This window comes from Erythrolamprus reginae, chromosome 5 (genome assembly GCF_031021105.1).
Source record: "Erythrolamprus reginae isolate rEryReg1 chromosome 5, rEryReg1.hap1, whole genome shotgun sequence".
NCBI classification, from domain to species: Eukaryota; Metazoa; Chordata; class Lepidosauria; order Squamata; family Dipsadidae; genus Erythrolamprus; species Erythrolamprus reginae.
The window spans coordinates 80,040,847-80,056,963 of NC_091954.1; the positions used below are offsets into that span (position 1 = coordinate 80,040,847).

Genomic DNA, 16,117 nt, shown 5'->3' on the forward strand with positions numbered 1-16,117 from the left:
TGCTCCATTAGCCCAGTTTTCCAAAAGGAAAAAAGAAAAACAGCTGGCAAAAAGCCCCAAAAAGCTCATTCAGGGCTGCAGGGCTTTCCGAGAGTGGGAAGAAACAAGAGGCAGGAAGCAAGAGAGTATGACACACAGAGAGAGACATAGAGAGACTGAGGGGGAGAATAGAGAGAGAGACACAGACAGAAATGAGAAGGAGATAGAGATAAAAAGAAATGAGAAAGAAAAAATATAAGGAGGGAAGGAGAGAAATAGGGAAAAAGAGAGATGAAAGATTAGATAGAGAGAGAGAGAAAGATGAGACAGAAAGAGAGAGAGAGAGAGAGATGAGACAGAAAGAGAGAGAAAGGGAGATAGATAGGAGGGTGGGAGGGAGACAGAGGGAGTTAGCTATTTCCCATAGAAAACATGGAGCCACAAAACCTGGGTAGGCGTGGCTGGGGTCATGTGACTGGGTGGGAATGAGTGATATTGAGTTGGCCATGCCCACCCAGGTTTTGTGGCTCCCAGTGTTTTGTTTTCTGTGAGAAAATGGCCCAAGTGGCTCTTTGAGTGTTTAACGTTGATGACCCCTGGTATACAGAATTGTTGTGTGTGTTGGGGTGGGGTGAGGTATCTGTCTCCGACGAATAGAATATTTACCAAAACAATATGGGAAAGATTTTAGGGTACTATAGTTAATTGAAATGCAGTGCATACAACTATTCCTCAATAAAATCTCATGAGCCACCATGTGGTGAGGTCCTAAAAGCAAGCAAAGAAATAAGCACCTGACAGGAAATAAGAATAAATGAATAGCTATGTGCCAATTCCACTGAAATGAAAAGCCTGAGAATATCAATTAAATCATATCAGCTAGGATTACTGAAGACAATCACTATTTTAATGTATTTTCCTTTAAATTCAGTCTGTTGAACCTTGGAGCAAGGATTCCATGTTTTAACTGCATCCAAGATCCAGTTAGATAAAAATCAGCTGCAAGTCTGAATCTGAAATACCAAGTATAGCATAGTAGCTAAAACATGTATTCTCCTTTTAATTTTATCTCTGTAATGACATGCTGTTTTACTCATTAACCACAGACGAGCACATATATAATAAAAGCAATGTGGTCTAAGTTTTCAGAAAATGCCACAGAAGAAATATTCAACTTTTATCACCAATTATCTGCTATCTAGGAAATATTTATTTATTATTATTTATTTATTACTTGGATTTGTATGCCGCCCCTCTCCGAAGACAACCAATTGTCTCCTGGTTTGTAGGAGACAATTGGTCAAGTGCTTCAAGGATAGGCACTTTGTTTGCATCAGCGAGCTTTGTAAAGAACATATTTTAATATTTGTCCACTTATTATTTGGTGACCCATGCAGTGTCATATAACACTAAAGGGTTATTTAGTTTCAAATGTTAAAATACTGTATTTTCTTAATATTTTCAGAGCTAGTTTAGGAAACTCGTTTAACATTATCTAGTATCAACATGCTATATATCATGTATCATTTAACATTATCTAGTATCAACATGCTATATATCACTATTTATCAATATTGTCCTGTATTATCAGAATGTCTTTAAAGTATTTCTTGTACAAATAGAAATACAGGTTGATGACATAAAGATTGAGCAAACTGCAAACAGTATTTTTTTTTAAAAAAAAAACCTCATTTGGAACTGTTTAAATCAAACAGCCCAACAGCATTATGCAATAAATTATAGTAGTTTCAAATGCCAGTATTAATTCTTGGTAACAATATTGGAAGTAAATGCTCTCCCACATTTCTCCTCTAATTGTGCAGTCAAAATATGAAGTGTTTCTTATATAAGAATCGCTTATTTACAAATTTGGTTTCCACAATGCTTTTAATCCACCTGGACAAAATTCAGAACTCTAAAGTATCTTGTGCAACTGCATTCCTGAATGATCATATATCTTTAATTATTTAGAGAGTTAAGGTATGATTTTGTAATCTTAGCCATCAGGTGCATCAGTACACAAGACAAGGAAGATCAACAAGAATATTAATTTCCTACTGTTCTCTCAAATTAAATATAATTTATCTGTAAATTTTAGAATAAAATTTCAAACAGCAGAGTTTGAGGAATTCTAAGAAACTTCCAAATATTGCCCATTATAACATTTAATTCCTAGCTTAGCTGTCTTTGCTAGTTACAGGACGCTGGCAATCATTTCTGGATTGTGGACTTCATTGCATCAAATGGTAAATCATTATTGATTTTATTAGTAGACTACTCAGCCTACTGAGGTAATGGCTGACTGGAAACATTGATATAGTTGCAAACCAAATCCCACTTCCCAAAATTCCCACTCATTAAATCATTGGCTTTTTAAAATTGTGGGAAAATATCTGAAGAGCATTTGAAAACAAACAAATCCTTAGCTACTTTTACTCGCGTTCCACCAATGTGAAAGATCCTTTCAGAATACTTTTAAATCTCCCTGCTCGGGGTGGAAAATTAGGAGTCAAAGAACAGATACTGTTTTCTGAACACCTAAACAAAGCTATTGCAAAAATTTCTAGGCTGAGACATATTGGCTACAGCTAAAATGTGTACCAAATGTGTTTAGGAATAAGCCAAGATGATTATAGGTTTCAGCAACAGAAATAAAACATGTAGTTGAGGAAAGAAAACATTTTTCCAGAAATGTCATGGATTGTTCCTAGTTATTAAACTAATTGCTAACATCCACAAAATCCAGGATATCTAGCACATACCACTTTTAATATTCAAAATAGCAATGTGAAAGAAACTAAGGTGGCAACTTCTGATTTATCCATAAATACACCGTCTAGCACAGTAATAGCACATTAATCAGAAAGCTTTCCTTTTAGTATTCATCCAGCAAGATCGATGGTTTTTGGCCGGCAGCAGATATTCTGGTTTAGTTGGATCACTTATTCTAAATAAAGGATTTAAATAAAGGATAGCGCTGTCTAGTTTTCCAAGATCTTTGGCTCCTAGCTTTGACATACACTATGCAAATAAATAAAACAGAAATAATTCTTATGATTGAAGAAATCATTCTACACAAGATTTCAACAAGTGAATATCAATCATATTATCAAAAACTTGTGAAACGCTATTTTGCAAATTAAAGGAGTAGGTACCAAGACAAAGATGATAAAGTGGACAGCTGAACTTCACTTGAAGAGAGTATATTTTATTTTAATTTTGTCTTTTAGAATTTTTTCTTGTAAGATATTTAAAATGAATTTCTGTTATCGTAAGAGGTTATCTGGTGCTATTCAAATGAAATTCCACGTCCATACTCGATAAAACAAGTCACCTAAACTTGTTCTCTACCAAGTATTCCTTATTTAACATACAGAAATAGGTGCTCACTTAAAACAATGGAAAGCCCGTGGAGAAACTCGATTAACACTTGCACCATTCACAGTATTCAGCTGAACTTCAGAAATGTAGAGAGTAACAGATGATGATTGTAATCGTGTTTTCAGAACTTCTAGTGGACATGTCAAGATTGCAGCTACTGTGCCTCCACATCTGCAAAGAAAAAAATTAGGATTATCCATTGAAAAATTTATTCTTTTCATTAAAAATACATTTTATATCTCTCTTTCTTAATAGTCTTATAATTTTCACTAAAAAGACTAGTACAGTAATACTCATTAAGAGATCTAGCTCATGCTGAAACATACCATGTTTTCTCAGACTCAGCTAAAGAAGACTATTAATTTAGATGGGGGTGAAATTCAGGACGTTGTGGAGAACCAGTAGTGGAAATTTTGAATAGTTTAGAGAATCTGAAAATACACCTCTGGCTGTCCCAGAGTGAAGTGGGAATGGAGATTTTGCAATATCCTTCCCCCAGGAATGGGGAGGGAATGGAGATTTTGCAGTATCCTTCCCCTGCCATGCCTACCATACCACGCTGACATGATTTATTATATTTTTTATTTTAAATTATAACTGGATAAATTATGTTTAGGAACATCTTTTTTCCATCTCTAATATACTCCCATGGAACAGCTTGCTTCCAGAAATCTGAATAGCATACCCCCTGAAGACAAAACTGTTTCAGAAATTTTGATGGTGAAGGGTTGATGTGCAATACAAGTTTGCATGGAGTATAATAGAATTGTTCATATGGTTTTATTAGTTCCATACATTTCTTTTGAAATTTGGAAGTAGTTGACATAGAAATGATGTAAAACAAAATAACATTTTTATAAATATAGCTTCTAAATTGGGTGAAATTCAAAAGTTTCTGTTTTCTTCCCTTTGGGCTTCTAGTTTGTAAATGTATTCCTATACAGTGGTACCTCTACTTAAGAACTTAATTCGTTCCATGACCAGGTTCTTAAGTAGAAACGTTCTTAAGTAGAAGCAATTTTTCCCATAGGAATCAATGTAAAAGCAAATAATACGTACAAACCCATTAGGAAAGAAATAAAAGCTCAGAATTAGGGTGGAAGGAGGAGAAGGAAGAAGAGGACGACAATCGCTGCCGAAGGAAGATGGTGAAGTGAGCGCCCCCTTTTGCCTTTCTGCGTCCAGACTCTCCAGAAGGCAACCTCCGCCAGGTATATGGGAGGCAACGCGAGGGAGTCACCACAGTGAAGTGATTTATTCCCTCTCCAAGCGCCCAGAGAAAGGAAAACGCTCCGTTCGCTCTGGGCTGCCAAAGCCTCAAGCGCCACCAAAAGGCTTCTCTGGCAGCTCAGAAAAGCCGGAGACGGCTGGGATTAAAGGGGGAATGGCAGGAAACTGGCCGGGCCTTTGTGCCGCTCTCAAATTTCCTGGGGAAATTTTCCGGGTTCTTAAGAAGAAGCAAAAAAAATCTTGAACACCCGGTTCTTATCTAGAAAAGTTCTTAAGTAGAGGCGTTCTTAAGTAGAGGTATTACTGTATTTCAATTACTGTGAGCAATATATCAGGAAAACTGCATGTTCTTTTATCTGGTGTCAGGATAAAGAATTAGATTTATTTTCTTTATATGACTTTGTATATATTCATACAAAACATCCACTATATATACAAACTGTAATATCCAGTATATAAATGAATTCACCGTGTGTGTATTCTTTCTAAATAAAATTCAGTCTAAGGGACTAAACAGTATATCAACAGAGTTCTTAAGGAAAGCAAGACATGTTATTTTAGTCAAACTGCCAGGTCCAAAAATTGACAAATGTGGTTTGTTAAATGTGAGACTTAATGTTCAATATATTTTTTTATTTTAAAAAATCTTAGGTTTATTTACTAAGCTATTTCTAGAAACACAGCAAAAGAAACAGAAATATATTTAACTTCATTTTCTCATTAATGGAAACTGGTGTTTTCAATACATAACTTCATGTGTTTATCACAAGTACTGTATGACGTTTTTAAGAAATAAATGTGACTTGTTAAAAAAAGATAATATACTAAATTTGTACCTTAACTCTTTCATTACAAAAAGAATTTATGCTTTTTCTACTTTTGCAAAAGATTTTTTCCTCTAGCAAAATATCACTTCTTCTAAATGAGCAAAAAAGTATCTTTTTTTCAATGTTGTATAACTATAATAGTATCAGAAGCTATGAAAAAATCAGAGTTAATATCAATAAATTTAAAGAAGTCCAATTTCACAATTGGTTTCTAAAACTAGAAAATAAAGATCCCATTGAAAATATATTGAATAATATACATCTCGAGTCTTCGGAGAGGGGCGGCATACAAATCTAATAAATTATTATTATTATTATTATTATTATCTTTTTTAAAGAAGGAATCACTTGAGCTTTTGTTTCTGATAGTACCTCTGTATTTGAGTCAATGAACACTGGTACTAGTGTATCATATATATATACAGTATATACAGTATAAGTTAATTACACTACTTTGTTAGAGGGCAACTGCATTTATACATTTTATAATTTAAGTACTCCTTTTTAGCACTCTGAGCAATTTTAAGCAGGAAAAAAGTATAAATTGCAAATAAACAAATTTGGATATTACTATTCTTATTTTAATAAATAACTTTTACTAAGGTGTATTTCAAACTCTTGTCAAGATAAGGGGGTGTTTTATGCATATGTTTTGAGAATGCCCGGTAGTGCAGAACCTTTGGAAAGAAGTGCAAGAGGACACTAATAGGATGTTAAATATATAATGGACAATTACAAAGGAAATGGCTGCATTAGTCAAAAGGAACAAGATGGAAAAATTTAGAGAAATAAAAGAAGCAGCGATAGAAAGCAATCAAACAGTAATAGTCCTAGGCTGGAAGGAAGTGACAAAATGTACAATACAAAATTGGTATTGGTACATGGTGGATCATATTCAGTTTGAGATTATGGATAAGAGGATGAATCCGGCCAATGAAACTAATCTGCGGGAACTGATGGGACAAGGTAAGAGGACATGGGGTTAGTAGAATTCAAGACTAATGTATAAAGGATAAATTAGAATTACTTTATACTATGTAAATAGATATACTGCTCTTGAGTTAAAATGGTATATAGAAAATATGCCCTCGTTTTATTTATTTATTTATTTTATTTTATTTATTAGATTTCTATGCCGCCCCTCTCCGAAGACTCGGGGCGGCTAACAACAATAAAAAAAACAATGTAACAAATCTAATTTTGGTGGAGAGGTATGAATGTTGTTTGGTGGTGGGCATTTTGAGCACCGAGCACATTGTTATGTGTTGTGTGAATGTTTTACTGATATATTGTCATTATAAAAATCAATTTAAAAAATTAAATTTAAAAAAAGGTGTATTTCAAACCCAAGCTTGCAATCCTGGCATAGACGGCTGGTAAAATTGGTCAAAGTTCTAATTAGGACTGGAAACTCCAAATTTCAAATTCCGATTTAGTTAGTTTAGTAGAGGAACCTTTTAAAACAAACATGTTTTGATTCAATGCACATATTAAATGTTAGGATGAATTTGAAATCAAACTATTTTCAAAGTTTATTAATGTTACGGTAGATGATAAGTTGATTTACAGAAGAATTTGCCTATAAGAAGTTTGCCATATATGAAAAATGCTGCAAAGGCAGAATTTTCCTTTTACTACTTTTATTTTTAATCGACTTTTCTATTATATTATTGTAAAACATAAATAATACATTACATTAGTTGATGCAATGGCATTTGCACAGTGCTAACTAAATAATCTTAGTATAAGGTTAAATAACTTAAACCATTAAAGATACAAAAAACTAGGTATTATATCAGTATTAACTGTCATGTCAACGTTAACAGGCAAAAGATTATTTTGTTTCTTAGCCAGAACTAAACATAACATTAAAAAACTGCTACAAATTTAATAAAAATATTTGTTGCCCCAAATGGGCTTGTAGCTTGAAAAAAATAAATCAAGCATAAAAATAAAAAAGAATAGAAAGGGCAAAAGAAGAGAGAAGCTACCCTTTTCTAATTTCCAATGTTCAGCTTCTGGTAGCTAATTATATAAAGATTTATGTCCCACTACTGCATATATGGGTATCATTCTTGCCTAAATTTGATTAATTTCTTTTGTAAATATATACTGTTTACTTTAGAACATGTGATTTTTAGTTAGATAGTGTAGTAAAATGGCATATTTTGACTTCTTTATTGTACAACAAATACTAGGGAAAAGCAAAAGAAAACTTTTGCTGGCTGTTAGTAATAAAAATACTTGGGACTGATAACTCTAAGCTACTTTCACCCTACTCTGCACATGATTGCACACATATTTTTTGTGTTTTGCTGACTGAGAGATTAGGCAGAAGAAGCCTTCAACTTCTCTAATAACAAGGCAGTCAAGGTCTGTAACATACCTTCTGCACAGTATGAACTTTGACCAACTTTCTGAGAATTGGAAGCAGAAAAAAAGTCCTTCCATAGGAAATAAAAAGGAAAATTACAACTTTTGAGAAATCATATGCCTGAGTGAAATATGGTTAGTCTTTGTCCACAAAAAAACCTCTACTGAATTAAGAGGGATAAAAATCTTGGGGAAAATATTATGGAGCCCATATATGACAGGAGTCCCCAAATCTGGCAACTGTAAGTCTTGTGGACTTCAATTCCCAGAATTCTCCAGCCAGCATTCTGGGAGTTGAAGTTTACAAGTCTTAAAATTGCCAAGTTTGAAGACCTCTGCCATATGCTGTCAAAATAAGTGTTGTGTTATAACAATACAAGCTGTTTCATACTTGCATAATGATATTATGCATAAATATGTAAGGGACAAATTTGAATTGTCATATTGCAATTGCAATAATGCATGCTTCATCACTTGCATGTTCTTGTCCCCATGACAGGGAACATGAAACTATCACATTCCTAAAATAATTATTCACTGCCCAGGTGAATATGCTAGCAATACCTATTGCAGAGAACAATTATTTATATTCAATTATCATTGGTAGCCCTTGTTGATTCACATATATTATCCTTTGTCCCATTACTTCCAAGCTCTGTTTCTCACCTCAAAAAATAAGGATTCAAGTTCAAAACATATAGCTACATTAATCAGTTGCACCAAGGAATATTTTTATGCTTTAAGACTTTTCTGGGAATACTAAAAAATCAGGACTTTAAAAAACCCATTTGATCACTAAATAGCAGCACAGAAATCTAACTCTAATTGTCTGGATGTTTTTGCCTACAAGCCCTATATAAATTTAGCAATTTTAATATAATATGAGGCATCACAAAATTCTTTCAGGGAAAGTTATATTTATGGGTTTGGCATGGAATTTAATTCTGCTCAAATGTAATCCCATTTGTATAAGGAAACCACTTCCTTTATCTTGGAGCTTCTCATAACCAACTAAAATATATTCTGGGCATCTCAACATTTCAGGGCATATTTTGACTCTTTTTGCAATACAGTGAACAGTAAACCAGCTCTAATATATTAGCTTTGTCAGTTGTGTATAAACTTGCCAATTATTTGCTCAGTTTATAAATCAGTTCATTTTTTTCACCTTGAAAATTTGATTAAATGCACCAAATCTCAGAAAATCAGCTCGAGCAAATCATGAATTAATGTGCCATATAAAACAGATCTGAAAATATTCTGAAAGTTGCAGAAGAATGGGGAAATTTAGTTTCATGAGTGAAACACCAGTGAAGCTGTAGGGTCAGTTAAGTTAGTAGGGCTTGTTTTTTCTATGTGTTAACAATGTCATTTTGAGAGTTTCCTTGAAATCTTAGCACTGCTCTAAATCTGCAAAGCTCTTAGATGAAAAACAACTGTATATGGTCAAAGGTTTTCATTCAATTGTCTCATTTTTATATACGTATACATAAATAAAACTACCCTCTAGTATTTGATCTTTCAGCTGGACCGAATGAGCTGTATACATGATAAATGCATATAAGATTAAAATCCAAATTATCGAAGTATATAATCTATTTCTTATTTATACAAGGTCTATCCACAAGAAAAGTGTTAGAACCAGTTATCTCTCAATCAATTGAAGATACTGTACTCCAGAAAGAAAACGCACCAGTGGATTATCTGATCAAATGTATATTTCAAGAAATTGATATTATCCAGAATAGTAATTTGTATACATTCAAATGACTTCCTAGTATACATCTGTTTGCAAGTTAGAACAACATACTCCAGCCCCCAACAATAATTGATTAAAAAAATAAAAAATGAAATAGGGAGAAAACTAGCCAATTCAAGATCATAAATAACCTCTGCACAAACAGACTCAAGTTTTAACTTTCTTCCCTGCAGCACACAACATGAATATTACAGATGTGCCCGATCACACCATCTTATTTTTAAATCTGCCCATGAAACACTAATAAATGTCTGTATTACCTGCAAACGCTAATAAAAGTTTGTATTACCTTCTCTGTGGCGGCCTGTCCCTCTGGAATCAAGCTCCTAAAAACCCACCTATGTTGGCAGGCTTGGGGAAGTTGATATGCCCCTTAACTACTACAATTTATGTATGGTTTGCTTGGGTTGTGTAATTAATTTTTTATAAGGGTTTTAATGTTTTTTAATATTGGATTTGTACATTGTGTATTGTGTTGTGAGCTTCCTCGAGTCTTCTGAGAGGGGCAGCATACAAATTTATTATTATTATTATTATTATTATACGGTGACTTAAAAATGGCTCAAAGTCAGTCAAAAATTTATTTTAGTCTTAATTTAAATCATTCTCACAACTTCTATTTTGAGGGGGGAAATGTCTGTCTATCCTATGCATAGCACCCTTCTACACCTCCGCCAATTAAATGTCAACGCCATATATTTACCGCAGAAGTTTTGTCTACTGAACAGTCAATCAATTTCAAGGCAGAAAGGAACGGAGGTTATCATAACATTTCACCTACCCTCCAGCAAAGAGATGTACGCAAACGTCTCCCTGGCTCATATTCTCATTCTTATCCCGGTTAAGATATAAGGAAGACCGAACGGGAAGGGCTTCTCCGTGCCACTCCGCTTTCTTGCTAATCTAAACGGCGGCGAATACAAGCTGGGAAGTCCTAAGGCTGCTGCTTCCCCGGGGACGCCTTAAGAGAAACTCCGGTCCCAGCAGGAGAGGCAAGAGCAACACCAGGCAAAAAGGCAGCCGCCCTAGCCTCTCGCTTCCAAGGCGAAGCGAAGCCCAATATAAACAGACGCGGCCATTGGCTCACGAGGGACCGTGACATCACTGGCTGAAGTTATACTGGCTTTGTGCACGTGACTACGTACTGAGCTGTATATCTCCTCAAATCATGAGCATCCGCCCTCCCAAAATAATAATAATAAAAAACCCTCCGAAATTCATTGCGCCGGGACGGCGAGGGCAGGATGAGCACCCCATTTAGTTTGCCTGGGAAGCGCGTTGCTTTCGCGTTTCTCTGTCTTTTCTTGGGATCATGGCCCCCGAAGTCGTTTTCAGTTCCACTTCCGAGTAAATACGCATTGGAGTGGGCTAAAGCTGCACCTGCTTGCAAGGAGCTAAGGGGAATTAGGGGGGGGGGGATTCTGTTTGTTTCTCGTCGGTGGGAACTCGCAGACGCGCTGTCCGAGGGGAAAGGGGCGCGGGAGCTATTTATTTCCCTCGTGAGATTAAGATTCCTATCCGTCTCATCATTTTTTAAAAGTTGTTAAGTATGGTAGGCCGAAGCTGAGTTTTTGCACAACCTGTTTCCCTACAAAAAACCCCCACGATATTTAGATCACCTAATTTTCTGGATCTCTTAGGCAAAAAATCGTTGGACATATTATATAGATCAGGGGTCTCAAACCTTGGCAACTTTTAAAACTAGTGGACTTCAATACCCAGAATACCCAGAAAACTGGCTCAGGAATTCTGGGAGTTGAAGTCCATGATTCTTAAAGTTGCCAAGGTTGGAGACCCCTGGTATAGATTGTTCAAACAGACAGTGATAGGCTCAAACAATATCCAATGGTTTCATCTAAACCAGTGTTTCCCAACCTTGGCATCTTGAAGATATTTGGACATCAACTCCCAGAATTCCCCAGCCAGTGAATGCTGGCTGGGGAATTCTGGGAGTTGAGGTCCAGATATCTTCAAGTTGCCAAGGTTGGGAAACACTGATCTAAACCATTGGATATTGTTTTGGTGGATTTTCTTTAGATTTTAAAAGAGTTTAGTACATAAAATGGAATAAATCTCTTCCATGTATGTTCACAATTCTAGTTCCTGTTCCACTCCGATCTATTTTATTAATTTGGAAGAATACAAGAAGAGAGGTGATACTCAGCTTTACAAATATCTCCTTTCCACACTATTCATCCTTCCTTACCCCTACGGAACTCCAGATATCAGGCTGCAACTACGTACCAGTTTGTTTACATATTTTAATTCCAGGATCTTTCTATAGTTCCCTTACAATAGTTCTACAATACATTTCTAGTTTATTACAAGATTATTTCTCTATATCCCAACTCTTTCAAACTTCAACTAGTATAAGTATTTTTAAAAATTGCATGGCCATTGGCTTTGGGAAAATTCTGTTATTTCTATCATTTCTCTATTCCAACTATCAAAAGGAGTAGACATCTTTTACTAATGAGGATTTGGACCTGAGGATTTACAAATGAGGATTTGACCTTTTTGTGAACTGTTGGGAGTGAACAGATAAACCCAATGTGATTTTACTTCTGTGTAAGCAGCTTTCTCCAGTTCAGCAATTTCAGCCAGATGACAACTACACACATACTTATTGTTAGATGTTAAGGAAGTTAAAATCTCCAGCACTTTGTACTTTGTATATTGTATTGCTGTTGTTGTGAGCCGCCCCGAGTCTTCGGAGAGGGGCGGCATACAAATCTAATAAAACTTAACTTAAACTTAACACAGTGCTATGATTTTTTAAAAAAATACCCCTACCTTATTAAAAAAAAGAATCTTGATTTGATGCTAGTTTGCTACTTTCTGCATCTTTCTCAGTTATAGCTTGACAATTTACTAAACTGAATTAGTACTAGCCTCCCTTTTCAACCTTTATGCTATCTTGAGAATTTAAATGAATTTAAAGAAATAAGCTGAATACTATTTTAGAATAAGATACAAATGGGATATTGCTAAAACCTTATCTAAGTCTCCATGAATCAACAGAACTTTGCATTCCTAGCACACCTAGATAAGGCTACAGTTGAAAATATCTGAAAAACTTTCTCTTTCCTGCATTGCAGCAACAACCACCTGTCCTGAACATACTTTTGTAACTTTACTCTTTTTCTTGGTTATTTGAAGTGCATTTCTCTAAACATGGAAAACGTCCAACTTGTTTAAAAGTAACAAATTCAGGTCTGGTAAATTCTGCAGCAAGATTACGTTTCCCCCCATCTACAAATGGGAAATTTATTATAAAAGACTAGTGAGGCATGTTTATATTATATTTTAGCAACATATGTGTACAGATATATAATAATCCAATGCTATTAAATAATTTATGCAGATGGTTTATCTGGTTATTTCTAAAATGCTAAGATCTATGTTTTCCACACCGAGTGAAAACCTCACAAGCCCTGATCATACTAAATGGACATGTATGTTCATATGTCATTTGATATTAAAAGGCTTGAAAAATTGTTGCAAAATTCAGTGGTTAATTTATCTTGATTTCAAACCTTTCGCAATATATTAATATGTTGGTGCTTACTGTTTTAAGCCTTAGCAGCCCATAATCCCTCCATGAATGAACAAAACACTACTTTCAGCAACACGGTGTAACTGGTTAAACCATATTTCGGTAGTATCTGTGGTAGGTGTACCAATATGAATACCCCACAACATAACCAAATATACCCCTTACATATTTGCATGCAATATCGTAATACAAGTACATGTATAAGAATTCAATTAATAAAAGCTGACATTATCCTGTTTTGATATTAGTTTGTCTTAACATATTTGTTTCAATTAAGACCCAAACTTCATAAAAATCTATTAAATCTGTGGTTTTAGGATTGCTCTACCCTTCTAAAAACGGATTAAGTACAAAATTGATTAACCCAATATTGTTTTCTGACTCAATATATCCCTACATAACTATTTATGTTTGATTTATAACCTTTCATTCAGGAACTCAAGGCAACATAAATACTGATTTATTCAACAAGTCATGGCTTAGTGCATGTGTCAACTTCACTCACAATTGTTATGCTACGCTATGTATATATTATTCAGTTTGAAGTTGTTCATGAATAGCAATGATATGACCTAAATGGAATCTCCCTATAACATCCAGGACATAGCACCATCTTTCTCTTGATGACACTTGGATCTTTCATTTTTAGTTTGAAATCATACAAAATTCCTTTAGTTCAACTGAAAAATTATTCACCAGACTACCATTAGATAAGAATTCCTATTTATGGTTTTAAGAATATTGCTGCAATAAAACGACACAGTATTGAAAGTGAACCATTCGCAACCTCCAAAACAATTGTTTTAAAATTATGTTTAGAGGTTTGAATATTACACTATGTTTTATTTTTGGGGGTTGTGAGCTGCATAGAATCCCTAGGGCAGTGATGGTGAACCTTTTTTTCCTTGGGTGCCAAAAGAGCGTGGGCGTGTGCTATCGCATGCATGAGTGCCCACACCCATAATTCAATGCCTAGGGCGGGCGAAAACAGCTTCCCCTGCTCCCTTGAAGCCCTCTGAAGGCCGGAAATGGCCTGTTTTCCAACTTCTGGTGGGCCCAGTAGGCTCGTGTTTAGCCCTCCTCAGGCTCCAAAGGCTTCCCTAGAGCCAGGGGAGGGTAAAAACATCCTCCCCTATCCCCAGGGAAGCTCTCTGGAAGCCAAAAACACCCTGCCAGAGTCTGTGCAAACCAAAAATCAGCTCGCCAGCACACACATGCACATTGGAGTTAAGCTAGGGCAATGGGTCGTATGCCAGCAGATATGGCTCCACATGCCACCTGTGTGATTGGACACACAAGGAATTTTACTTTGGTGCATTGTTGCCGATTGGTTTCCGGACACAATTCAAAGTGTTGGTGATGACCTATAAAGCCTATAAAACCTATAAAGCCCTACATGACATCGGACAAGATTACTTACGGGACTACCTTCTTCCGCAAAAATCCCAGCGGCTGATCAGGTCCCACAGAATTGGCCTTCTCCAGGTCCCGTCGACCAGACAATGTCGTCTGGTGGGGCCTAGGGGAAGAGCCTTCTCTGTGGCGTCCCCAGCCCTCTGGAATCAGCTCCTTCTAGAGATCTGAACTGCCTCCACCCTCCTCGCCTTCCGCAAGAACCTTAAGACCTATCTATATTGCCAGGCATGGGGCAATTAGCACATGCCCCCCCTTCTGACCATTAAAAGTTCTGTGTGGTTATGATTGTTAATATTGATTGTTTTTTAAGATAATGGGTTTTAGTCATAGTTTTAATTATTAGATTTGTACCTATATTGTTTTTATTGTTGTTGTGAGCCATCCTGAGTTTTTGGAGAGGGGCGGTATACAAGTCTAATAAATTATTATTATTATTATTATTATTATTATTATTATTATTATTATTATTAGATTTGCATGCCGCCCCTCTCCGCAGACTCGGGGCGGCTCACAACAGAGATAAAACAACATGTAATAACAAATCTAATATTAAGTCTAAAATAACAATTTTACATTAAAAGCCTAAAAACCCCATTATATAAGAAACATACACACAAGCATACCATACATAAAACTGCATAGGCAAGGTGAGATGCTTCAGTTCCCCCATGCCTGATGGCAGAGGTGGGTTTTAAGAAGTTTACGAAAGGCAAGGAGGGTGGGGGCAATCCTAATCCCTGGGGTCGGGGCCGCCACAGAGAAGGCTCTTCCTCTGGGCCCCCTCAGCCGACATTGTTTAGTCGACGGGACCCGGAGAAGGCCAACTCTGTGGGATCTAACCTGCCACTGGGATTCGTGTGGCAGAAGGCGGTCTTGCAGATATTCTGGTCCGGTGCCATGAAGGGCTTTATGGGTCATAACCAACACTTTGAATTATGACCCAAAACTGATTGGCAACCAGTGCAGACTGCGGAGTGTTGGTGTAACATGGGCATACCTAGTGAAGCCCATGATTGCTCTCGCAGCTGCATTCTGCACAATCTGGAGTATATTATTATATACTCTCAGTGTACATAAAAGAAAATATACATTTGTCAAGAATCATATGTATATTTTAAATAAGTAAACAAGATTCATGCCTTCCAATTAAAAGAAACCGAAAAAAGAAGAAACACCCCCAACCCTTTCCAAAAAACCAATTCTTGCACAGGGACAATTTCATCAGCCAGAGTCAGAAGATAATTCCTTATACAGTACTGTATACCCATTTTTCCCCCTGGACTTAAAACCTACTGTCCAATACACAAGCAACCACCCCTTTCCCTCCCCATTCTAACTTTACATCGCAGCCGACTCGCTTAAGGCCTCCTTCGTTCATCTGGGCTGCCTCCACGGGCAGGCCCCGCACTAATCATCCCGGCCAGCAGCAGATGCTTCGAACTCTTGGGCAGCCATTTCTACGGGAGCTGCAGCAGGAGGCCTGCTCCCACCAAAGGTCTTTCTGCAAAATCCGGGGAAATCTCTCGCGGACCTTAACAGCTTCAGCAGGAGTTTTCCATATCGCCCCCTTTAACCGCTGGCCAGCCTGGGCGAACC

At 36.3% G+C, this 16,117-nt stretch overlaps 1 protein-coding gene across 2 annotated transcripts in view; it reads right to left on the reverse strand.

The window, feature by feature from the left end:
* The window catches only part of SLC25A36 (solute carrier family 25 member 36), a 39,274-nt gene that overhangs the window by 22,868 nt on the left and 289 nt on the right, over window positions 1-16,117 (reverse strand). The window contains exons 1-2 of one of the 2 annotated variants that reach the window (XM_070753285.1): window positions 10,331-10,636; window positions 3,370-3,531 (exon numbers count right to left, since the gene is read on the reverse strand). In XM_070753285.1, coding sequence (XP_070609386.1) covers window positions 3,370-3,531; window positions 10,331-10,371 — 203 coding nt within the window. In that variant the 5' untranslated portion in view covers window positions 10,372-10,636. Of the gene's footprint in view, window positions 1-3,369; window positions 3,532-10,330; window positions 10,637-16,117 lie in introns of those variants that run through there. The other variant, XM_070753286.1, reaches the window with a different exon arrangement.